The sequence below is a fragment of the Oncorhynchus keta genome, chromosome 28 (assembly GCF_023373465.1).
Source record: "Oncorhynchus keta strain PuntledgeMale-10-30-2019 chromosome 28, Oket_V2, whole genome shotgun sequence".
NCBI lineage: Eukaryota > Metazoa > Chordata > Actinopteri > Salmoniformes > Salmonidae > Oncorhynchus > Oncorhynchus keta.
Window position 1 is genome coordinate 3,530,423 of NC_068448.1, and position 25,618 is coordinate 3,556,040.

Genomic DNA, 25,618 nt, shown 5'->3' on the forward strand with positions numbered 1-25,618 from the left:
TAGGATGTCCCATTGAGGTCAAAATACCTCTTTCACAAAGGACAACTTGGCTAAGAAGGTATCTTCAGTATTAAACCAGACGATTGGTGCTTCACTGACTATTCTGAATGTAATAGGAATGGACTCCAGCCCTGGTAAGGAGACATTCTGTAAATGAGGACTAATATAATATATACCATTTAGGAGATGTTTTTATCCAAAAGCATCTTACTGAGCAACCGGCTGTATCACAACCGGGGCCGCGATTGGGAGTCCCATAGGGCGGAGCACAATGTGCCCAGTGTCGTCCGGGTTTGGCCGGTGTAGGCCGTCGTTGTAAAGAAGAATTTGTTCTCAACTATATTCAATATGTCCTAAACTGAGAATATATTAAATATGTCCGAAACTGAGAATATATTCAATATGTCCTAAACTGAGAATATATTCAATATGTCCTAAACTGAGAATATATTCAATATGTCCTAAACTGAGAATATATTCAATATGTCCTAAACTGAGAATATATTCAATAGGTCCTAAACTGAGAATATATTTCTATAGCAGCGGTTATGTATATCTATAACCTATTTCTATAGCAGCAGTTATCTATAACCTATTTCTATAGCAGCAGTTATCTATAACCTATTTCTATAGCAGCAGTTATGTATATCTATAACCTATTTCTATAGCAGCAGTTATGTATATCTATAACCTATTTCTATAGCAGCAGTTATGTATATCTATAACCTATTTCTATAGCAGCAGTTATCTATTACCTATTTCTATAGCAGCAGTTATCTATAACCTATTTCTATAACAGCAGTTATGTATATCTATAACCTATTTCTATAGCAGCAGTTATGTATATCTATAACCTATTTCTATAGCAGCAGTTATCTATAACCTATTTCTATAGCAGCAGTTATGTATATCTGTAACCTATTTCTATAGCAGCAGTTATGTATAACCTATTTCTATAGCAGCAGTTATGTATATCTATAACCTATTTCTATAGCAGCAGTTATCTATAACCTATTTCTATAGCAGCAGTTATCTATAACCTATTTCTATAGCAGCAGTTATGTATATCTATAACCTATTTCTATAGCAGCAGTTATCTATAACCTATTTCTATAGCAGCAGTTATCTATAACCTGTTTCTATAGCAGCAGTTATGTATATCTATAACCTATTTCTATAGCAGCAGTTATCTATAACCTATTTCTATAGCAGCAGTTATCTATAACCTATTTCTATAGCAGCAGTTATGTATATCTATAACCTATTTCTATAGCAGCAGTTATCTATAACCTATTTCTATAGCAGCAGTTATCTATAACCTATTTCTATAGCAGCAGTTATCTATAACCTATTTCTATAGCAGCAGTTATGTATATCTATAACCTATTTCTATAGCAGCAGTTATCTATAACCTATTTCTATAGCAGCAGTTATGTATATCTATAACCTATTTCTATAGCAGCAGTTATCTATAACCTATTTCTATAGCAGCAGTTATCTATAACCTATTTCTATAGCAGCAGTTATGTATATCTATAACCTATTTCTATAGCAGCAGTTATGTATATCTATAACCTATTTCTATAGCAGCAGTTATGTATATCTATAACCTATTTCTATAGCAGCAGTTATGTATATCTATAACCTATTTCTATAGCAGCAGTTATGTATATCTATAACCTATTTCTATAGCAGCAGTTATCTATAACCTATTTCTATAGCAGCAGTTATCTATAACCTGTTTCTATAGCAGCAGTTATGTATATCTATAACCTATTTCTATAGCAGCAGTTATCTATAACCTATTTCTATAGCAGCAGTTATCTATAACCTGTTTCTATAGCAGCAGTTATGTATATCTATAACCTATTTCTATAGCAGCAGTTATCTATAACCTATTTCTATAGCAGCAGTTATCTATAACACTTTAGCATAATGTTCCGTAATTAAACTATTATTGAGCACTCAAGTCAACACGTTATCATCAAAGTGACGTATCAGTAATACGCAAACCGACAGGGACATATCCTGCCCCTACTATGTCTACTACTAACATTCTACATGTTTCTAATGGAGGCAGGTTTAAAGCGGCACATGGTGGTGTTATATAAAGCCTGACGTATGTGTCACCACCTCCTCCTACTACAGTGGTGTAGCTTCCTCTGCAGTGGATGTAAATGAGACGAGCTCCAGTATTGCCTCCACTGCAGTACCCACAGAGACATTGGTATTCTCTCTTCTACTGGTCACTACTCCTCCAGGGGAGGGAGAGAGAGAGGGAGAGAGAGGGAGAGGGAGAGAGAGAGAGAGAGAGAGAGAGAGAGAGAGAGAGAGAGAGAGAGAGAGAGAGAGAGAGAGAGAGAGAGATAGAGCTGGCCCCTCCCCCTTGGCTCTAACTCTTAAGGTCTCTACTGATATCACTCTTCCGATAGACGAGCGTGCGTGTTAATGGGCAGAGTCAGATCTTTTGGAGCATCGTCGTTGCGTTCCACCGAGGAGGAGCCAGAGCAGCTTACCAAGCAAGAGGGGCCTTGTGTAATCTATATCCGCTAGGGGGAGCCAGAGTAGCTTACCAAGCAAGAGGGGCCTTGTGTAATCTATATCCACTAGGGGGAGCCAGAGTAGCTTACCAAGCAAGAGGGGCCTTGTGTAATCTATATCCACTAGGGGGAGCCAGAGTAGTTTACCAAGCAAGAGGGGCCTTGTGTAATCTATATCCACTAGGGGGAGCCAGAGTAGCTTACCAAGCAAGAGGGGCCTTGTGTAATCTATATCCACTAGGGGGAGCCAGAGTAGCTTACCAAGCAAGATGAGCCCAGACAGTCTGACTGTAGCCTGTGACAAAAACATCTGTTTCCAGTGTTATATGCTGTTTATGTTTTTAACACTAGCTAGCTACATGTCTGACTAGCTAGCTACATGTCTGTCTAGCCTGGTGTTTTATGTTTTTAACACTAGCTAGCTACATGTCTGGCTAGCCTGGTGTTTTATGTTTTTTACACTAGCTAGCTACATGTCTGACTAGTCTCGTGTTTTATGCTTTCTAACACTGGATGGATCTTGCCTCAGAAGCAGAAGCAAACGTCTCTCTATGAATTGGAAGAGCTTGAACTGCTCTTACTACTCAGTAGAAGAAATGAAAACAAAACAAGGGAGAAAATGGCATGTTTGTCCGCAGAACGCTACAATAGGGGACAATGAAGAATTTACCTCATGTTAGTTAGTCTCCTTCCAAACGTCGTAGATTGTTAGTTATCTGCACGAACCCAGTCTTCACTATGAGTCATCCATACATCAATTGTCTTAAAATCATGTATTTATTAACTAAGCAATTCACAGAAATGCATTAACAAACATTAATTAGTTACAAGGAAATGATAACGGAGTTTCCCTAGTGGGCTAAACCGGCATCGCGGCTTGGTGTACAAAAGGGAAGTGGGGGTCAACTGAGATGAGACAACACACAGTTGATAATTATAACAATTGAAATGCTAATCCTTTGCACATGAACGCTCACTCATTCGGGAACAATTGCAATCAATATATATATTTATGCTCAGTGTGTCGTCGGGGACAGAAAAGTTTGTTTCTGTTGGAGAGTTTGTCCGCCCTCTCTGTCGTGGTTAGAATGGATAGTTCAGAGTGACATTCATTCATGTCGTTATAGAATAGATGTTTCGGCGGTTGTCAGTCTTCACATTCAATGATACCGAATTCCTAGCTGCAGACTAGTAATTCATATCAAAGACTTGTTCTTATTCTGTTGGTATCGATAGTCTAAGAGTTTAACCACGTGGTATGGTTAAAAGATTCAGCAGTCTGGTCTCAAACCTTGGCCCTCTCGTTATCGAGGTAAGCTGGTCTGCAACCTTTGTCCTCGTGTAATTGAGAGCAACATGGTCTGTTGAGAAATTCTCAAGGTGGGGGTTATATTCGGAATTTCAGAAAAAGGCCCAGGATGCCCGACCATAACTGTGCTCATGGCGGTTCTCTGATTTAGTTAAACTCCAAAGGGAATTCATTAAACAGTCCAAAATCACATTACACAATTTCACAAACACTATCATCCTCACTCATTCATCTTATACAACAATTAGATGTAAAGCCTCATACTGTATCTGAGGCTATTATATAAACAGTGTTATGGTAATGTGGCCGTATTGTCTCCCATGAGTTTCACAAAATTGTACTAAACGGACCAGTTCGTAGCTGGATACTTCACCGATCTTTCATACCTTCTCCAGAACATAAATGTTGTTCGGACCTCAAGTTCTGCGAGGTGGAAGAAATTCCTTTGTTCTCTATGAAAATTCACTCTCTCTCTCTACACTGTCTGGCCATGAGGAGGTAATCTCCTCCAGGAATTTACGACCTCTCTCTGACCACAGCAGCCTGGGTGTAGGAGACAGGGAGAGGGGGATGGGGCTTGCTGTACCCAAAGAGGGCAACCTCATGACAGACATGACAAGTGATATGTTCCCAAAACACAAAATCTGTCCAGTTGTGATGACATTCAGATTATAATATCAGGGTGCACAAAACATTCCTTTGATGTTGCAAAAATGTTGACAGAATTTCTTTAAAGCTTCCCAAAACATGTAATTAGGGTACATGACAAGAGACAGGTTCCCAAAACATGTAATTAGGGTACATGACAAGAGACAGGTTCCCAAAACATGTAATTAGGGTACATGACAAGAGACAGGTTCCCTAAACATGTAATTAGGGGACATGACAAGAGACCGGTTCCCAAAACATGTAATTAGGGTACATGACAAGAGACAGGTTCCCTAAACATGTCATTAGGGTACATGACAAGAGACAGGTTCCCAAAACATGTAATTAGGGTTCATGACAAGAGACAGGTTCCCAAAACATGTAATTAGGGTGTAGGTTCATGACGAGAGACAGGTTCCCAAAACATGTAATTAGGGTACATGACAAGAGACAGGTTCCCAAAACATGTAATTAGGGTACATGACAAGAGACAGGTTCCCAAAACATGTAATTAGGGTGTAGGTTCATGACGAGAGACAGGTTCCCAAAACATGTAATTAGGGTGTAGGTACATGACAAGAGACAGGTTCCCAAAACATGTAATTAGGGTACATGACAAGAGACAGGTTCCGAAAACATGTCATTAGGGTGTAGGTACATGACAAGAGACAGGTTCCCTAAACATGTAATTAGGGTGTAGGTACATGACAAGAGACAGGTTCCCAAAACATGTAATTAGGGTGTAGGTACATGACAAGAGACAGGTTCCCAAAACATGTTATTAGGGTACATGACAAGAGACAGGTTCCCAAAACATGTAATTAGGGTGTAGGTACATGACAAGAGACCGGTTCCCAAAACATGTAATTAGGGTGTAGGTACATGACAAGAGACCGGTTCCCAAAACATGTAATTAGGGTGTAGGTTCATGACGAGAGACAGGTTCCCAAAACATGTAATTAGGGTGTAGGTACATGACAAGAGACAGGTTCCCAAAACATGTAATTAGGGTACATGACAAGAGACAGGTTCCGAAAACATGTCATTAGGGTGTAGGTACATGACAAGAGACAGGTTCCCTAAACATGTAATTAGGGTGTAGGTACATGACAAGAGACAGGTTCCCAAAACATGTAATTAGGGTGTAGGTACATGACAAGAGACAGGTTCCCAAAACATGTAATTAGGGTGAATGACAAGAGACAGGTTCCCAAAACATGTTATTAGGGTACATGACAAGAGACCGGTTCCCAAAACATGTAATTAAGGTGTAGGTACATGACAAGAGACAGGTTCCCTAAACATGTAATTGGGGTGTAGGTACATGACAAGAGACAGGTTCCCTAAACATGTAATTGGGGTGTAGGTACATGACAAGAGACAGGTTCCCTAAACATGTAATTGGGGTGTAGGTACATGACAAGAGACAGGTTCCCTAAACATGTAATTAGGGTGTAGGTACATGACAAGAGACCGGTTCCCAAAACATGTAATTAGGGTGTAGGTTCATGACGAGAGACAGGTTCCCAAAACATGTAATTAGGGTGTAGGTACATGACAAGAGACAGGTTCCCAAAACATGTAATTAGGGTACATGACAAGAGACAGGTTCCCAAAACATGTAATTAGGGTACATGACAAGAGACAGGTTCCCAAAACATGTAATTAGGGTACATGACAAGAGGCAGGTTCCCAAAACATGTAATTAGGGTGAATGACAAGAGACGGGTTCCCAAAACATTTTATTAGGGTACATGACAAGAGACAGGTTCCCAAAACATGTAATTAGGGTGTAGGTACATGACAAGAGACAGGTTCCCAAAACATGTAATTAGGGTACATGACAAGAGACAGGTTCCCTAAACATGTAATTAGGGTACATGACAAGAGACAGGTTTCCATAACATGTAATTAGGGTGTAGGTACATGACAAGAGACAGGTTCCCTAAACATGTAATTAGGGTACATGACTAGAGACAGGTTCCCAAAACATGTAATTAGGGTGTAGGTACATGACAAGAGACAGGTTCCCTAAACATGTAATTGGGGTGAATGACAAGAGGCAGGTTCCCAAAACATGTCATTAGGGTACATGACAAGAGACAGGTTCCCTAAACATGTAATTAAGGTGTAGGTACATGACAAGAGACCGGTTCCCAAAACATGTAATTGGGGTACATGACGAGAGACAGGTTCCCAAAACATGTAATTAGGGTGTAGGTACATGACAAGAGACAGGTTCCCAAAACATGTAATTAGGGTGAATGACAAGAGGCAGGTTCCCAAAACATGTCATTAGGGTACATGACAAGAGACAGGTTCCCAAAACATGTAATTAGGGTGAATGACAAGAGGCAGGTTCCCAAAACATGTAATTAGGGTACATGACAAGAGACAGGTTCCCTAAACATGTAATTAGGGTGAATGATAAGAGACAGGTTCCCAAAACATGTTATTAGGGTGAATGATAAGAGACAGGTTCCCAAAACATGTAATTAGGGTACATGACAAGAGACAGGTTCCCAAAACATGTAATTAGGGTACATGACAAGAGACAGGTTCCCAAAACATGTAATTAGGGTGAATGACAAGAGGCAGGTTCCCAAAACATGTAATTAGGGTACATGACAAGAGACAGGTTCCCTAAACATGTAATTAGGGTGAATGATAAGAGACAGGTTCCCAAAACATGTTATTAGGGTACATTACATTTACATTTACATTTAAGTCATTTAGCAGACGCTCTTATCCAGAGCGACTTACAAATTGGATGACAAGAGACAGGTTCCCAAACCACCAAATACTCTCAGTTGATTTGACATTAATACAATGTTTTAGTTCGGTTTCACAGGACATTCAATTAATGTTTTAAGAACGAAATAAGTTTGTTTTTGTGACGTTCATAGCATATTAGTTTTCCATAAGATGTATTTTTACTGCTTGCACGAGTTCCTTGATGATGGAATAGAGTTCCATGTGGTCATGGCTCTATGTAGTACTGTGTGCCTCCCACAGTCTGTTCTGGACTTGGGGACTGTGAAGAGACCTCTGGTGGCATGTCTTGTGGGGTATGCATGGGTGTCTGAGCTTTGTGTTAGTAGTTTAAACAGACCTCTGGTGGCATGTCTTGTGGGGTATGTATGGGTGTTGAGCTGTGTGCTAGTAGTTTAAACATACCTCTGGTGGCATGCCTTGTGGGGTATGCATGGGTTTCTGAGCTGTGTGTTAGTAGTTTAAACAGACCTCTGGTAGCATGTCTTGTGGGGTATGCATGGGTGTCTGAGCTGTGTGTTAGTAGTTTTCAACAGACCTCTGGTAGCATGTCTTGTGGGGTATGCATGGGTGTCTGAGCTGTGTGTTAGTAGTTTTCAACAGACCTCTGGTAGCATGTCTTGTGGGGTATGCATGGGTGTCTGAGCTGTGTGCCAGTAGTTCAAACAGACAGCTCGGTGCTTTAAATGACAATACCTCTCACAAATACAAGTAGTGATGAAGTCAATCTTTCCTCCACTTTGAGCCAGGAGAGGTTGACATGCATATATATTATGTGCGACAAAACTAGGGACAGTAGGACCTGCCTTGTTGAGAGTGCTGTTAAGAATGCAGAGCAGCACTTTATTATGGACAGAGTTCTCCCCCATCGTAGCTGTGCCTTGCATGAAAGCCCCTGTTTTTCTGGATTACTGTCTCACTCTCTGTGGCCGATGCGAGCAAAACATTTAAACAGGTTACCAATCACAAGGCAGATTTCCACGGCACGTTCTCAAAGCTGGCAAGTGTCTTGTCCCGGTCTGTAATCCCAACATGTCTCAAGCTGACCACCATGGTCCCTGTTCCCCAGAGCTCCAAGGTAACCTGCCTAAACAATTATTGCCCTGTAGCGCTCACATCTGTAATTATGAAGTGCTTTGAAAGGCTCGGTCATGACACACATCAACACCATAATCCCAGACACCCTGGACACACTCCGATTCACGTACCGCCCCGACAGATCCACAGATGAGGCAATCTCAATTGCACCCCACACTGCCCTCTCCCACCTGGACAAGAGGGGAAATAACTATGTGAGAATGCTGTACATAAACTATAGCTCAGAGTTCAACACCATAGTCCTCTCCAAGCCCATCACCAAGCTAGAGACCCTTGGACTGAACCCCTCCCTCTGCAAATGGATACTGGACTTCTTGACGGGCCACCCCCTAGGTGGTGAGGGTAGGCAGCAACACCTCCGCCACGCTGACTCTCAACACTGGGGCCCCTCAGGACTGTGTGCTTAGTCCCCTTCTGTGCTCCTTGTTCACCTATGCACCCTCACTAGACCATAAAGAATTTGATAGTAAAGTTTTGAAAAGCGTATTTGTTATTCAAATTTAAAGCCCAATGAATACCTTTGTGTAATGATTTAACTTCCACCGCTTGTGGGACATTTATGTTGAAGGCACGTATAAATAACAACACGAGGACAGACAGCGACTGACAGGCTGACACACACGTCATAGTTACAAATAGTAGTTAGTTACAAATAGTAGTTAGTTACAAATAGTAGTTAGTTACAAATTGCGCAAAAAAAAATGTTTTTCAAAGAGAAGGTAAGAAGACAATGAATGTAGGGTGTTCCAGAAAGAGTGGACATCAAAATGTTTCTTTATTGAGGTATCAGGGAAAGCTGTGTGCAAAGAGAGCATCGCTGTCTTGACAGACGACAACTTGCCCCGACACCTCCAGACGAAGCATGCAGAGAAATATAAGAATATATATGCATCGAAAGAGTTGCTTTCTCAGTTGCAAAATCAGTAAGGACTTTTCACAAAACTGCATTCTGCAAACGACGGAATTGCGAGAGCTAGCTATGTAATGTCCCGCAAAATTGCTAAACATAGCGAGCCATTCGCTGAAGGCGAATTCACAAAATAATGTTTAATTGATTCTGCAGCAATACTTTGCCGGGACACGAAAGAACTGTTTGAAAATATTTCCCTGTCAAGATGAACAGTGACACGGCATGTTGAGGACATCGTAGAGAATATGGAATATCAGTTGAAAGACAAGGTCAAGGATTTCACCTATTTCTCCTTGGCCCTGGATGAGAGCAGTGATGCACGTGATATTCTGACGAGACATAAACCCCAGACTTTGAAATGACAGAGGAGCTTCAGCGCAGTCAATGAAGAACACAACCACAGGGAACAGATTTATTGGAGGAGGTTAATAAGTGTGTGGCAAAGCTGGGACTGAGTTTAGAAAAGTTATCCAGTGTGACCACTGATTGGCTGCCCAAACTTGGCAGGAAAAAACATTGGCCTTTTGAAAAGGATACAAGATCAAGTAGCTGAACTGAACCCAGATCAGACAATTATTTTCCTGCATTACATTATTCATCAGGAGCTGTTCTGTAAATGTGTTCTGAAAATGAGCCGTGTTGTGGATACAGTCACTAAAGTGGTAAACTTCATAAGAGCAAAATCTTTTAAACCACAGGCAGTTTGTCTCACTGTTGGAAGAGACAGAGTCTGGTCATGCAGATCTCCCCTACCTCACAACATGAGATGGCCGAGTTTGGGGAAGGTGCTTAAATTCTTGATGTAACGGTTTTCCTCCTGTTCCGAGGAGGAGTCGGAAGGATCGGACCAATATGCAGCGTGGTACGTGTCCATGTTAATATTTATTTAACTTGAACACAAAACAAAATAACAAGAGAACGAACGAAAACTAAACAGTTTTGTCTGGTGCAGACACAGAGACAGAAAACAACTACCCACAAATCATAGTGGGAAAACAGGCTGCCTAAGTATGGTTCTCAATCAGAGACAATGATAAACAGCTGCCTCTGATTGGGAACCATACCAGGCCTAAACACAGAAATACAAAAACATAGAACAACACATAGAATGCCCACCCCAGAACGCCCTGACCACTCCCTGTATATAGCTCCACATTGATCTGGTACTTCCTGTATATAGCTCCACATTGATCTGGTACTTCCTGTATATAGCTCCACATTGATCTGGTACTTCCTGTATATAGCTCCACATTGATCTGGTACTGGTACTCCCTGTATATAGCTCCACATTGATCTGGTACTGGTACTCCCTGTATATATCTCCACATTGATCTGGTACTTCCTGTATATAGCTCCACATTGATCTGGTACTTCCTGTATATAGCTCCACATTGATCTGGTACTGGTACTCCCTGTATATAGCTCCACATTGATCTGGTACTGGTACTCCCTGTATATAGCTCCACATTGATCTGGTACTTCCTGTATATAGCTCCACATTGATCTGGTACTCCCTGTATATAGCTCCACATTGATCTGGTACTGGTACTCCCTGTATATAGCTCCACATTGATCTGGTACTTCCTGTATATAGCTCCACATTGATCTGGTACTTCCTGTATATAGCTCCACATTGATCTGGTACTTCCTGTATATAGCTCCACATTGATCTGGTACTTCCTGTATATAGCTCCACATTGATCTGGTACTTCCTGTATATAGCTCCACATTGATCTGGTACTCCCTGTATATAGCTCCACAGTGATCTGGTACTGGTACTCCCTGTATATAGCTCCACATTGATATGGTACTCCCTGTATATAACTCCACATTGATCTGGTACTGCTACTCCCTGTATATAGCTCCACATTGATCTGGTACTTCCTGTATATAGCTCCACATTGATCTGGTACTGGTACTCCCTGTATATAGCTCCACATTGATCTGGTACTGGTACTCCCTGTATATAGCTCCACATTGATCTGGTACTCCCTGTATATAGCTCCACATTGATCTGGTACTTCCTGTATATAGCTCCACATTGATCTGGTACTCCCTGTATATAGCTCCACATTGATCTGGTACTGGTACTTCCTGTATATAGCTCCACATTGATCTGGTACTTCCTGTATATAGCTCCACATTGATCTGGTACTGGTACTCCCTGTATATAGCTCCACATTGATCTGGTACTTCCTGTATATAGCTCCACATTGATCTGGTACTCCCTGTATATAGCTCCACATTGATCTGGTACTTCCTGTATATAGCTCCACATTGATCTGGTACTTCCTGTATATAGCTCCACATTGATCTGGTACTTCCTGTATATAGCTCCACATTGATCTGGTACTTCCTGTATATAGCTCCACATTGATCTGGTACTTCCTGTATATAGCTCCACATTGATCTGGTACTTTCTGTATATAGCTCCACATTGATCTGGTAATCCCTGTATATAGCTCCACATTGATCTGGTACTTCCTGTATATAGCTCCACATTGATCTGGTACTTCCTGTATATAGCTCCACATTGATCTGGTACTTCCTGTATATAGCTCCACATTGATCTGGTACTTCCTGTATATAGCTCCACATTGATCTGGTACTTTCTGTATATAGCTCCACATTGATCTGGTAATCCCTGTATATAGCTCCGCATTGATCTGGTACTTCCTGTATATAGCTCCACATTGATCTGGTACTTCCTGTATATAGCTCCCGGGTGATCTGGTACTCCCTGTATATAGCTCCACATTGATCTGGTACTTCCTGTATATAGCTCCACATTGATCTGGTACTTCCTGTATATAGCTCCACATTGATCTGGTACTTCCTGTATATAGCTCCACATTGATCTGGTACTTCCTGTATATAGCTCCACATTGATCTGGTACTTCCTGTATATAGCTCCACAGTGATCTGGTACTGGTACTCCCTGTATATAACTCCACATTGATCTGGTACTTCCTGTATATAGCTCCACATTGATCTGGTACTCCCTGTATATAGCTCCACAGTGATCTGGTACTGGTACTCCCTGTATATAGCTCCACATTGATATGGTACTCCCTGTATATAACTCCACATTGATATGGTACTGGTACTCCCTGTATATAGCTCCACATTGATCTGGTACTTCCTGTATATAGCTCCACATTGATCTGGTACTGGTACTCCCTGTATATAGCTCCACATTGATCTGGTACTGGTACTCCCTGTATATAGCTCCACATTGATCTGGTACTTCCTGTATATAGCTCCACATTGATCTGGTACTCCCTGTATATAGCTCCACATTGATCTGGTACTTCCTGTATATAGCTCCACATTGATCTGGTACTCCCTGTATATAGCTCCACATTAATCTGGTAATCCCTGTATATAGCTCCACATTGATCTGGTACTTCCTGTATATAGCTCCACATTGATCTGGTACTCCCTGTATATAGCTCCACAGTGATCTGGTACTGGTACTTCCTGTATATAGCTCCACATTGATCTGGTACTTCCTGTATATAGCTCCACATTGATCTGGTACTCCCTGTATATAGCTCCACATTGATCTGGTACTTCCTGTATATAGCTCCACATTGATCTGGTACTCCCTGTATATAGCTCCACATTGATCTGGTACTTCCTGTATATAGCTCCACATTGATCTGGTACTTCCTGTATATAGCTCCACATTGATCTGGTACTTCCTGTATATAGCTCCACATTGATCTGGTACTTTCTGTATATAGCTCCACATTGATCTGGTAATCCCTGTATATAGCTCCACATTGATCTGGTACTTCCTGTATATAGCTCCACATTGATCTGGTACTTCCTGTATATAGCTCCACATTGATCTGGTACTTCCTGTATATAGCTCCACATTGATCTGGTACTTCCTGTATATAGCTCCACATTGATCTGGTACTTTCTGTATATAGCTCCACATTGATCTGGTAATCCCTGTATATAGCTCCGCATTGATCTGGTACTTCCTGTATATAGCTCCACATTGATCTGGTACTTCCTGTATATAGCTCCACAGTGATCTGGTACTCCCTGTATATAGCTCCACATTGATCTGGTACTTCCTGTATATAGCTCCACAGTGATCTGGTACTCCCTGTATATAGCTCCACATTGATCTGGTACTCCCTGTATATAGCTCCACATTGATCTGGTACTTCCTGTATATAGCTCCACATTGATCTGGTACTTCCTGTATATAGTTCCACATTGATCTGGTACTCCCTGTATATAGCTCCACATTGATCTGGTACTCCCTGTATATAGCTCCACATTGATCTGGTACTCCCTGTATATAGCTCCACATTGATCTGGTACTTCCTGTATATAGCTCCACATTGATCTGGTACTTCCTGTATATAGCTCCACATTGATCTGGTACTTCCTGTATATAGCTCCACATTGATCTGGTACTCCCTGTATATAGCTCCACATTGATCTGGTACTCCCTGTATATAGCTCCACATTAATCTGGTAATCCCTGTATAAAGCTCCACATTGATCTGGTACTCCCTGTATTTAGCTCCACATTGATCTGGTACTCCCTGTATATAGCTCCACAGTGATCTGGTACTGGTACTTCCTGTATATAGCTCCACATTGATCTGGTACTTCCTGTATATAGCTCCACATTGATCTGGTACTTCCTGTATATAGCTCCACATTGATCTGGTACTTCCTGTATATAGCTCCACATTGATCTGGTACTCCCTGTATATAGCTCCACATTGATATGGTACTTCCTGTATATAGCTCCACATTGATCTGGTACTCCCTGTATATAGCTCCACAGTGATCTGGTACTGGTACTCCCTGTATATAGCTCCACATTGATCTGGTACTGGTACTTCTTGTATATAGCTCCACATTGATCTGGTACTTCCTGTATATAGCTCCACATTGATCTGGTACTTCCTGTATATAGCTCCACATTGATCTGGTACTCCCTGTATATAGCTCCACATTGATCTGGTACTCCCTGTATATAGCTCCACATTAATCTGGTACTTCCTGTATATAGCTCCACATTGATCTGGTACTTCCTGTATATAGCTCCACATTGATCTGGTACTTCCTGTATATAGCTCCACATTGATCTGGTACTCCCTGTATAAAGCTCCACATTGATATGGTACTTCCTATATATAGCTCCACATTGATCTGGTACTCCCTGTATATAGCTCCACAGTGATCTGGTACTGGTACTCCCTGTATATAGCTCCACATTGATCTGGTACTCCCTGTATATAGCTCCACATTGATCTGGTTCTCCCTGTATATAGCTCCACATTGATCTGGTACTCCCTGTATATAGCTCCACATTGATCTGGTACTGGTACTTCCTGTATATAGCTCCACATTGATATGGTACTTCCTATATATAGCTCCACATTGATATGGTACTTCCTGTATATAGCTCCACATTGGTCTGGTACTTCCTGTATATAGCTCCACATGGGTCTGGTACTTCCTGTATATAGCTCCACATTGGTCTGGTACTTCCTGTATATAGCTCCACATTGGTCTGGTACTTCCTGTATATAGCTCCACAATGGTCTGGTACTTCCTGTATATAGCTCCACATTGATCTGGTACTCCCTGTATATAGCTCCACATTGATCTGGTACTCCCTGTATATAGCTCCACATTGATCTGGTACTTCCTGTATATAGCTCCACATTGATATGGTACTTCCTATATATAGCTCCACATTGATATGGTACTTCCTGTATATAGCTCCACATTGGTCTGGTACTTCCTGTATATAGCTCCACATGGGTCTGGTACTTCCTGTATATAGCTCCACATTGGTCTGGTACTTCCTGTATATAGCTCCACATTGGTCTGGTAATTCCTGTATATAGCTCCACATTGATATGGTACTTCCTGTATATAGCTCCACATTGGTCTGGTACTTCCTGTATATAGCTCCACATTGGTCTGGTACTTCCTGTATATAGCTCCACATTGGTCTGGTACTTCCTGTATATAGCTCCACATTGGTCTGGTACTTCCTGTATATAGCTCCACATGGGTCTGGTACTTCCTGTATATAGCTCCACATTGGTCTGGTACTTCCTGTATATAGCTCCACATTGGTCTGGTACTTCCTGTATATAGCTCCACATTGGTCTGGTACTTCCTGTATATAGCTCCACATGGGTCTGGTACTTCCTGTTTATTGCTCCATTCTTGTAGATTTTATTTCTCCATCATTTAATGTTAAAGTCTACAGCAGTTGTATTCGGTGTCAAATAACATTTGATTCAATTTATATCAGTATAAACTCTCTGTTTTTACTGTTAACTACTACAATACTATACTCGTCTACACTACTACAATACTAGTCTATACAACTAGTCTACAATACTGTATACACTGCTAGTCTAGTCTATGGCTGGCTGGTTACTGTTTCTAACACAACTAGTCTACAATACTGGCTACACTGCTAGTCTAGTCTATGGCTGGCTGGTTGCTGTTTCTAACACAACTAGTCTACAATACTAGTCTACACTACTGTATACCAGTCTAGTCTACTAGTCTAGTCTATGGCTGGCTGGTTACTGTTTCTAACACTACTATTCTAGTCTACTAGTCTCGTCTACACTACTCGTCTAGTCTATAATACTGTCTTCTAGTCTAGTCTATGGCTGGCTGGTTACTGTTTCTAACACTACTAGTCTAGTCTACAATACTGTCTACTAGTCTAGTCTAGTCTACAATACTGTCTACTAGTCTAGTCTACAATGCTGTCTACTAGTCTAGTCTACACTTCTAGTCTACAATACTGTCTACTAGTCTAGTCTACACTGCTAGTCAACAATGCTGTCTACTAGTCTAGTCTACAATGCTGTCTACTAGTCTAGTCTACTAGTCTAGTCTACACTGCTAGTCAACAATACTGTCTACTAGTCTAGTCTACACTGCTAGTCAACAATACTGTCTACTAGTCTAGTCTACACTGCTAGTCAACAATACTGTCTACTAGTCTAGTCTACACTGCTAGTCAACAATACTGTCTACTAGTCTAGTCTACACTGCTAGTCAACAATACTGTCTACTAGTCTAGTCTACACTGCTAGTCAACAATACTGTCTACTAGTCTATGGCTGGCTGGTTACTGTGTGCCTTTCTGGATGTTGTTCTTTTCTCCCTCTATCTTGACTTGATTTTTTCTCTCTTCTCTCTATCTCCTTCCTTCCTTCCTTCCTTCCTTCCTTCCTTCCTTCCTTCCTTCCTTCCTTCCTTCCTTCCTCTCTCTCTCTCTCTCCTCTCTCTCTCTCTCTCTCTCTCTCTCTCTCTCTCTCTCTCTCTCTCTCTCTCTCTCTCTCTGTCTCTCTCTCTTTCTCCCTCTCCTTCCCCGTCTCTCTCTCTCCCTCTCCCTCCCCTGTCTCTCTCTCTCCCTCTCCCTCCCCCTCTCTCTCTCTCTCTCCCTTTCTCCCTCTCCCTGTCTCTCCCTCTCTCCCTTTCTCCCTCTCTCTCTCCCTCCCCTTGTCTCTCTCTCTCTGTCTCTCCTCTCTCTCTCTCCTCTCGCTCTCTCTTTCTCCCTCTCTCTCCCCTGTCTCTCTCTCTCTTTCTTTCTCCCTCTCCCTCCCCTATCTCTCTCTCTCTCTCTCCCCCCTCTCTCCCCTCTCCCTCTCTCTCTCTCTCCTCTCTCTCCCTCTCTCCCTTTCTCCCTCTTTCTCTCCCTCCCCCTGTCTCTCTCTCTCTCTCTCCTTTCTCCCTCTCCCTGTCTCTCCTCTCTCTCCCTCCCTCCCTCCCTCCCTCCCTCCCTCCCTCCCTCCCTCCCTCCCTCCCTCCCTCCCTCCCTCCCTCCCTCCCTCCCTCCCTCCCTCCCTCCCTCTCTCTCTCCCTCCCCTGTCTCTCTCTCTCTCCCCTCTCCCTTTCTCCCTCTCCCTCCCCTGTCTCTCTCTCTCTCTCTCTGTCAGGTCAACACCTTATTCCACCTGTTGCGCTTCTTCTTCTCGTTCCAATCCTCCTACCACCAGCACCACCACCACCACCGTTACTACTACTCTTCCTGTTCCTAGTTCTACCTCCTCCCTCCACAGCAGTCTGACAGCTAACAGTCAGTCCAGCTCCACCCACCACCAGTACTGTTGCCCTGCCCGGCTGCTCCTGCCCAAGCCGCCTTGCGCCCTCCCCCCATCCAGGCACTCCGACCAGGCAAGGTAAGGGCCTGAGTATACCCATTATAAAGTAGGCCCACAATCGTCCACTATTCTCCTCCAATCCCCATCCTCCCTCTAAGGTTACACAATTCGGGAAACATGCCCAAAGTTTCCACGTTTTCAGATATCCTGGTTGAAGGATTCCCAGTTGGAAGATTCCCTTCTGAATCACAGAACTCCTCCAACCAGGATTTCAGAAGAAACGGTGCAACCCCTTAGTATCAGTCCCTCACTAGATTCACAGTCTTCCACTCCCCCATCCTCCTCCTGTCCCGTCCCACACCACCCACCCACCCTCTCTCTCTCTCTATCTCTCCCTCCTGCTTAGTGCCTCTCTCTCTCTCTCTCTCTCTCTCTCTCTCTCTCTCTCTCTCTCTCTCTCTCTCTCTCTCTCTCTCTCTCTCTCTCTCTCTCTCTCTCTCTCTCTTTCCATCACCCTGATTAGTCCCAGAGCCCACACCACCCAACCTCTCCCTCTCGCCATCACCCTGATGACACCCAGAGCTCACACCACCAAACCTCTCCCTCTCTCCATCACCCTGATGACACCCAGAGCCCACACCACCCTACCTCTCCCTTTGTCCATCACCCCGATGACACCCACCCTACCTCTCCCTTGTCCAGATGACACCCAGAGCCCACACCACCCTACCTCTCCCTTTGTCCATCACCCCGATGACACCCAGAGCCCACACCACCCCACCCTACCTCTCCCTTTGTCCATCACCCCGATGACACCCAGAGCCCACACCACCCTACCTCTGCCTTTGTCCATCACCCCGATGACACCCAGAGCCCACCACCACCCTACCTCTCCCTCTGTCCATCACCCCGATGACACCCAGAGCCCACACCACCCTACCTCTCCCTCTGTCCATCACCCCGATGACACCCAGAGCCCACACCACCCTACCTCTCCCTCTGTCCATCACCCCGATGACACCCAGAGCCCACACCACCCTACCTCTCCCTCTGTCCATCACCCCGATGACACCCAGAGCCCACACCACCCTTTGTCCATCACCCCGATGACACCCAGAGCCCCACCACCCTACCTCTCCCTTTGTCCATCCCTCGATGTCCATCACCCCCGATGTCCATCCCAGATGACCCAGACCACCCTACCTCTCCCTCTGTCCATCACCCCGATGACACCCAGAGCCCACACCACCACCCTACCTCTCCCTTTGTCCATCACCCCGATGACACCCAGAGCCCACACCACCCTACCTCTCCCTTTGTCCATCACCCCGATGACACCCAGAGCCCACACCACCCTACCTCTCCCTTTGTCCATCACCCCGATGACACCCAGAGCCCACACCACCCTACCTCTCCCTTTGTCCATCACCCCGATGACACCCAGAGCCCACACCACCCTACCTCTCCCTTTGTCCATCACCCCGATGACACCCAGAGCCCACACCACCCTACCTCTCCCTTTGTCCATCACCCCGATGACACCCAGAGCCCACACCACCCCTACCTCTCCCTTTGTCCATCACCCCGATGACACCCAGAGCCCACACCACCCTACCTCTCCCTTTGTCCATCACCCCGATGACACCCAGAGCCCACACCACCCTACCTCTCCCTCTGTCCATCACCCCGATGACACCCAGAGCCCACACCACCTCTCCCCTACCCGATGACACCCAGAGCCCACACCACCCTCCCTCCCTTTGTCCATCACCCCGATGACACCCAGAGCCCACACCACCCTACCCTCTCCTTTGTCCATCACCCCGATGACACCCAGAGCCCACACCACCCTACCTCTCCCTTTGTCCATCACCCGATGACACCCAGAGCCCACACCACCCTACCTCTCCCTTTGTCCATCACCCCGATGACACCCAGAGCCCACACCACCCTACCTCTCCTTTGTCCATCACCCCGATGACACCCAGAGCCATCACACCACCCTACCCTACCTCTCCTTTGTCCTCCCTCTGTCCATCACCCCGATGACACCCAGAGCCCACACCACCTACCTACCTCCCTCTGTCCATCACCCCGATGACACCCAGAGCCCACACCACCCTACCTCTCCCTCTGTCCATCACCCCGATGACACCCAGAGCCCACACCACCCTACCTCTCCCTTTGTCCATCACCCCGATGACACCCAGAGCCCACACCACCCTACCTCTCCCTTTGTCCATCACCCCGATGACACCCAGAGCCCACACCACCCTACCTCTCCCCTTTGTCCATCACCCCTTTGTCCATCACCCATGATGGATGACACCCAGAGCCCACACCACCCTACCTCTCCCTTTGTCCATCACCCCGATGACACCCAGAGCCCACACCACCCTACCTCTCCCTTTGTCCATCACCCCGATGACACCCAGAGCCCACACCACCCTACCTCTCCCTTTGTCCATCACCCCGATGACACCCAGAGCCCACACCACCCTACCTCTCCCTCTGTCCATCACCCCGATGACACCCAGAGCCCACACCACCCTACCTCTCCCCTCTGTCCATCACCCCGATGACACCCAGAGCCCACACCACCCTACCTCTCCCTCTGTCCATCACCCCGATGACACCCAGAGCCCACACCACCCTACCTCTCCCTCTGTCCATCACCCCGATGACACCCAGAGCCCACACCACCCTACCTCTCCCTCTGTCCATCACCCTTGATGACACCCAGAGCCCACCACCTACCTCTCCCTTTGTCCTACCTCTCCCTCCCTTGTCCATCACCCCGATGACACCCAGAGCCCACACCACCCTACCTCTCCTCTGTCCATCACCCCGATGACACCCAGAGCCCACACCACCCTACCTCTCCTCTGTCCATCACCCCGATGACACCCAGAGCCCACACCACCCTACCTCTCCCTCTTTGTCCATCACCCCGATGACACCCAGAGCCCACACCATCACCCCTACCTCTCCCTTTGTCCATCACCCCGATGACACCCAGAGCCCACACCACCCTACCTCTCCCTCTGTCCATCACCCCGATGACACCCAGAGCCCACACCACCCTACCTCTCCTGTCTGTCCATCACCCCGATGACACCCAGAGCCCACACCACCCTACCTCTCCCTCTGTCCATCACCCCGATGACACCCAGAGCCCACACCACCCTACCTCTCCTTTGTCCATCACCCCGATGACACCCAGAGCCCACACCACCCTACCTCTCCCTCTGTCCATCACCCCGATGACACCCAGAGCCCACACCACCCTACCTCTCCCTCTGTCCATCACCCCGATGACACCCAGAGCCCACACCACCCTACCTCTCCCTCTGTCCATCTGTCCACCTCTCCCTTTGTCCATCACCCCGATGACACCCAGAGCCCACACCACCCTACCTCTCCCTCTGTCCATCACCCCGATGACACCCAGAGCCCACACCACCCTACCTCTCCCTTGTCCATCACCCCGATGACACCCAGAGCCCACACCACCCTACCTCTCCTTGTCCATCACCCCGATGACACCCAGAGCCCACACCACCCTACCTCTCCCTTGTCCATCACCCCGATGACACCCAGAGCCCACACCACCCTACCTCTCCCTCTGTCCATCACCCCGATGACACCCAGAGCCCACACCACCCTACCTCTCCCTTTGTCCATCACCCCGATGACACCCAGAGCCCACACCACCCTACCCTCCCTTTGTCCATCACCCCGATGACACCCAGAGCCCACACCACCCTACCTCTCCTCTTTGTCCATCACCCCGATGACACCCAGAGCCCACCACCCTACCTCTCTCCTTTGTCCATCACCCCGATGACACCCAGAGCCCACACCACCCTACCTCTCCTTTGTCCATCACCCCGATGACACCCAGAGCCCACACCACCCTACCTCTCCCTTTGTCCATCACCCCGATGACACCCAGAGCCCACACCACCCTACCTCTCCCTTTGTCCATCACCCCTGACACCCAGAGCCCACACCACCCTACCTCTCCCTTGTCCATCACCCCGATGACACCCAGAGCCCACACCACCCTACCTCTCCCTCTGTCCATCACCCCGATGACACCCAGAGCCCACACCACCCTACCTCTCCCTCTGTCCATCACCCCGATGACACCCAGAGCCCACACCACCCTACCTCTCCCTCTGTCCATCACCCCGATGACACCCAGAGCCCACACCACCCTACCTCTCCCTCTGTCCATCACCCCGATGACACCCAGAGCCCACACCACCCTACCTCTCCCTTTGTCCATCACCCCGATGACACCCAGAGCCCACACCACCCTACCTCTCCCTCTGTCCATCACCCCGATGACACCCAGAGCCCACACCACCCTACCTCTCCCTCTGTCCATGTCCACCTCTCCTTTGTCATCCCCGATGACACCCAGAGCCCACACCACCCTACCTCTCCCTTGTCCATCACCCCGATGACACCCAGAGCCCACACCACCCTACCTCTCCCTTTGTCCATCACCCCGATGACACCCAGAGCCCACACCACCCTACCTCTCCCTCTGTCCATCACCCCGATGACACCCAGAGCCCACACCACCCTACCTCTCCCTTTGTCCATCACCCCGATGACACCCAGAGCCCACACCACCCTACCTCTCCCTCTGTCCATCACCCCGATGACACCCAGAGCCCACACCACCCTACCTCTCCCTCTGTCCATCACCCCGATGACACCCAGAGCCCACACCACCCTACCTCTCCCTCTGTCCATCACCCCGATGACACCCAGAGCCCACACCACCCTACCTCTCCCTCTGTCCATCACCCCGATGACACCCAGAGCCCACACCACCCTACCTCTCCCTTTGTCCATCACCCCGATGACACCCAGAGCCCACACCACCCTACCTCTCCCTCTGTCCATCACCCCGATGACACCCAGAGCCCACACCACCCTACCTCTCCTCTGTCCTTTGTCCATCACCCCGATGACACCCAGAGCCCACCACCCTACCTCTCCCTTTGTCCATCACCCCGATGACACCCAGAGCCCACACCACCCTACCTCTCCCTCTGTCCATCACCCCGATGACACCCAGAGCCCACACCACCCTACTCTCCCTTTGTCCATCACCCCTGACACCCAGAGCCCACACCACCCTCCCTCTGTCCATCACCCCGATGACACCCAGAGCCCACACCACCCTACCTCTCCTCTCCCTTGTCCATCACCCCGATGACACCCAGAGCCCACACCACCCTACCTCTCCCTTGTCCATCACCCCGATGACACCCAGAGCCCACACCACCCTACCTCTCCCTCTGTCCATCACCCCGATGACACCCAGAGCCCACACCACCCTACCTCTCCCTCTGTCCATCACCCCGATGACACCCAGAGCCCACACCACCCTACCTCTCCCTCTGTCCATCACCCCGATGACACCCAGAGCCCACACCACCCTACCTCTCCCTCTGTCCATCACCCCGATGACACCCAGAGCCCACACCACCCTACCTCTCCCTCTGTCCATCACCCCGATGACACCCAGAGCCCACACCACCCTACCTCTCCCTCTGTCCATCACCTTGATGACTCCGAGAGACAGATCTAAACCCTTCATTTTCCTTGTCCCAACCAGGGCAACAATTTATTTTAAGGGTCCGTAATTAACCATTTAGAAAGCATTTATGAATTATTACTCTCACATTTATAATCATTAGTACAGTATTTTTTGCAGTCCCGAATCTAAAGCTATTTATACATTACAAATACTTCATAAATATTTTGAGTGACCAGCGTAATGTGTCACAAAAAGATGGGTTTGCCATTTGGTAGACATTTCCTGCAAGCACACAAAGCCAGATGATAAGAGCGTCTGCTAAATGACTTAAATGTAATGTATGTAAATGTTTAAAGCTCCCGTGGAGTCCTTGGAGTTAAATGTTTTAGTCATCACTAAATGTAAATTATAATATAATATAATATATATAAAATATAAATTACTGTGTTTTTTACTGTGATTTAAATAATTTCACTGTGTTTAAAAAAAAAAAAATCATATTTACCTGACCCTCATTTTGACTCTTGAAATGCTCAGTCTGATTGTGCGGGCGTTTGACGATTTAAAGATATTTATATACACACAACCTGAATTGGCTATTAGGCTGGTCTAGAGCCCAACCCCTTTTTATCGAGATGAACAGTCATTGGTCTATAATAATCAGATCACATTGTGACATCATGATATGGGCCAAAATTTCCAGCGCATCTTGAACAGGCTGAAATTCCAGGCAATTTATTTTAAACAGCTTTTTACACACAACAAAAATACTTTACAAATCAGTTTCATACTTTCAATTTCAACACTTAATTTTTAACTGTTATTTCAAGTGTTATTTCTAACATTTACACATGTTAATAAATAGTAAGTCAATGCCTTCTAAATGGTTTATTACGAACCCTTATTAAAGTGACATGTTGCCTTAACCAGTCTGGAGCATTTAGCACTGATTGCACATAGGGTCCTGTCATAGACTGGACATAGTCATAGACAGTCTCTTGTCAGCACACTGACACCTAGTAGTTATTTGAAGACATGCGACGTAACTTTTTATTTTTTTAAACCTCGCCGCGTCGGGCTGAATGTGTCAATGTGTAGTTTATACAAACATAATCTAAGAGCAGTATTACTGTCTTACCTCAATTAGCATAAAACAATCGCTAGTTTCGAAAGCAACTATTTTTCTGGAAGCTGTGCTGAAACCATTTTCCACTAGCGAGAGAGAGAGAGAGAGAGAGAGAGAGAGAGAGAGAGAGAGAGAGAGAGAGAGAGAGAGAGAGAGAGAGAGAGAGAGAGAGAGAGAGAGAGAGAGAGAGAGAGAGAGAGAGAGAGAGAGAGAGAGAGAGAGAGAGAGAGAGAGAGAGAGAGAGAGAGAGAGAGAGAGAGAGAGAGAGAGAGAGAGAGAGAGAGAGAGAGAGAGAGAGAGAGAGAGAGAGAGAGAGAGAGGTGAGGAGAGAGAGAGAGAGAGAGAGAGAGAGAGAGAGAGAGAGAGAGAGAGAGAGAGAGAGAGAGAGAGAGAGAGAGAGAGAGAGAGAGAGAGAGAGAGAGAGAGAGAGAGAGAGAGAGAGAGAGAGAGAGAGAGAGAGAGAGAGAGGGAGAGAGAGAGAGAGAGAGAGAGAGAGAGAGAGAGAGAGAGAGAGAGAGACAGAGAGAGAGAGAGACATTTCCTGGGGCACCAATATTGCCTGGTGAGAGTTAAGTCAGAAACTACTGGCTAAAAAACGTACACAAAGTATCAGAGAATACCTTTAACAGCCAGACTCAGGAGTGTGTAATTAGCCCCCGTTTCTAGATGTGATAACTGACCGCCTGATGGGTGATCACCACAATCACATTATTTACCTCGTTACAAAGTTAATAACACTCTTATCGGAAACTAGAATCTGGAATCATAGCGTCAGTAGCCGACACATGACTGACTTCGCCACCCATCTCTCTTACACCGGGAGAGGAGAGATTTTTGGGAAACGCTGTCTTGGAAAATGAGTTGTAATCGTTTTAATTATGACTCCGTTCAACACTTCCTTCATGGCGTTGTGAGATCTGATTATCTGCTGGAACACAACCCAGTGTAAGGCCTCCCCCATCTCCTTCACACATGTTGGCCTACTTATTGCACCCAAACACCCCCCACTCTTCTACCTCTGTCCTCTCCATATCGCCCATCCTCTCCTTCCCTCCCTGGTGTTTTTGTATGCATCTCAACGCCCTTGGGGATATATTTTAAAGTCATATTAAAATGTTTGGAAACCTATGACATTCCATCACAGGATTGCATAAAATATTAGCTATATTGTAATGCTAGGAGTCATGGTATTTAATCACTATATCTTCAGGCAAGGAGACATGGTATATAATGGTATTTAATCACTATATCTTCAGGCAAGGAGACATGGTATATAATCACTATATCTTAAGATAGGGAGAAATGGTATTTAATCCATGTTTTTTAAATTTAACCTAATAGATCACGTTTGCAGTAGATGTCAGTGTTGTAGCTTTAGTAGCAGACTGTTCTCCATGCTGCAAGCCTGACATCTAGTGGTCTACTACTGTTATAACACTAGAGGTGGAGGAGTCCCACTTCTCTGATCTAGTGGTCAGCTACTGTTATAACACTAGAGGAGGAGAAGTTATAACACAAGAGGAGGAGTTATAACACTA

General features: G+C 45.8%; 1 protein-coding gene across 37 annotated transcripts in view; it reads left to right on the forward strand.

The window, feature by feature from the left end:
- Positions 1-25,618, forward strand: part of LOC127913101 (putative uncharacterized protein DDB_G0290521) — a 113,903-nt gene that overhangs the window by 77,856 nt on the left and 10,429 nt on the right. For all 37 annotated transcript variants that reach the window (XM_052484441.1, XM_052484443.1, XM_052484444.1 and 34 more), the window contains exon 5: positions 17,230-17,472. In XM_052484441.1, the coding sequence (XP_052340401.1) occupies positions 17,230-17,472 (243 nt within the window). The remainder of the gene's footprint in view (positions 1-17,229; positions 17,473-25,618) is intronic.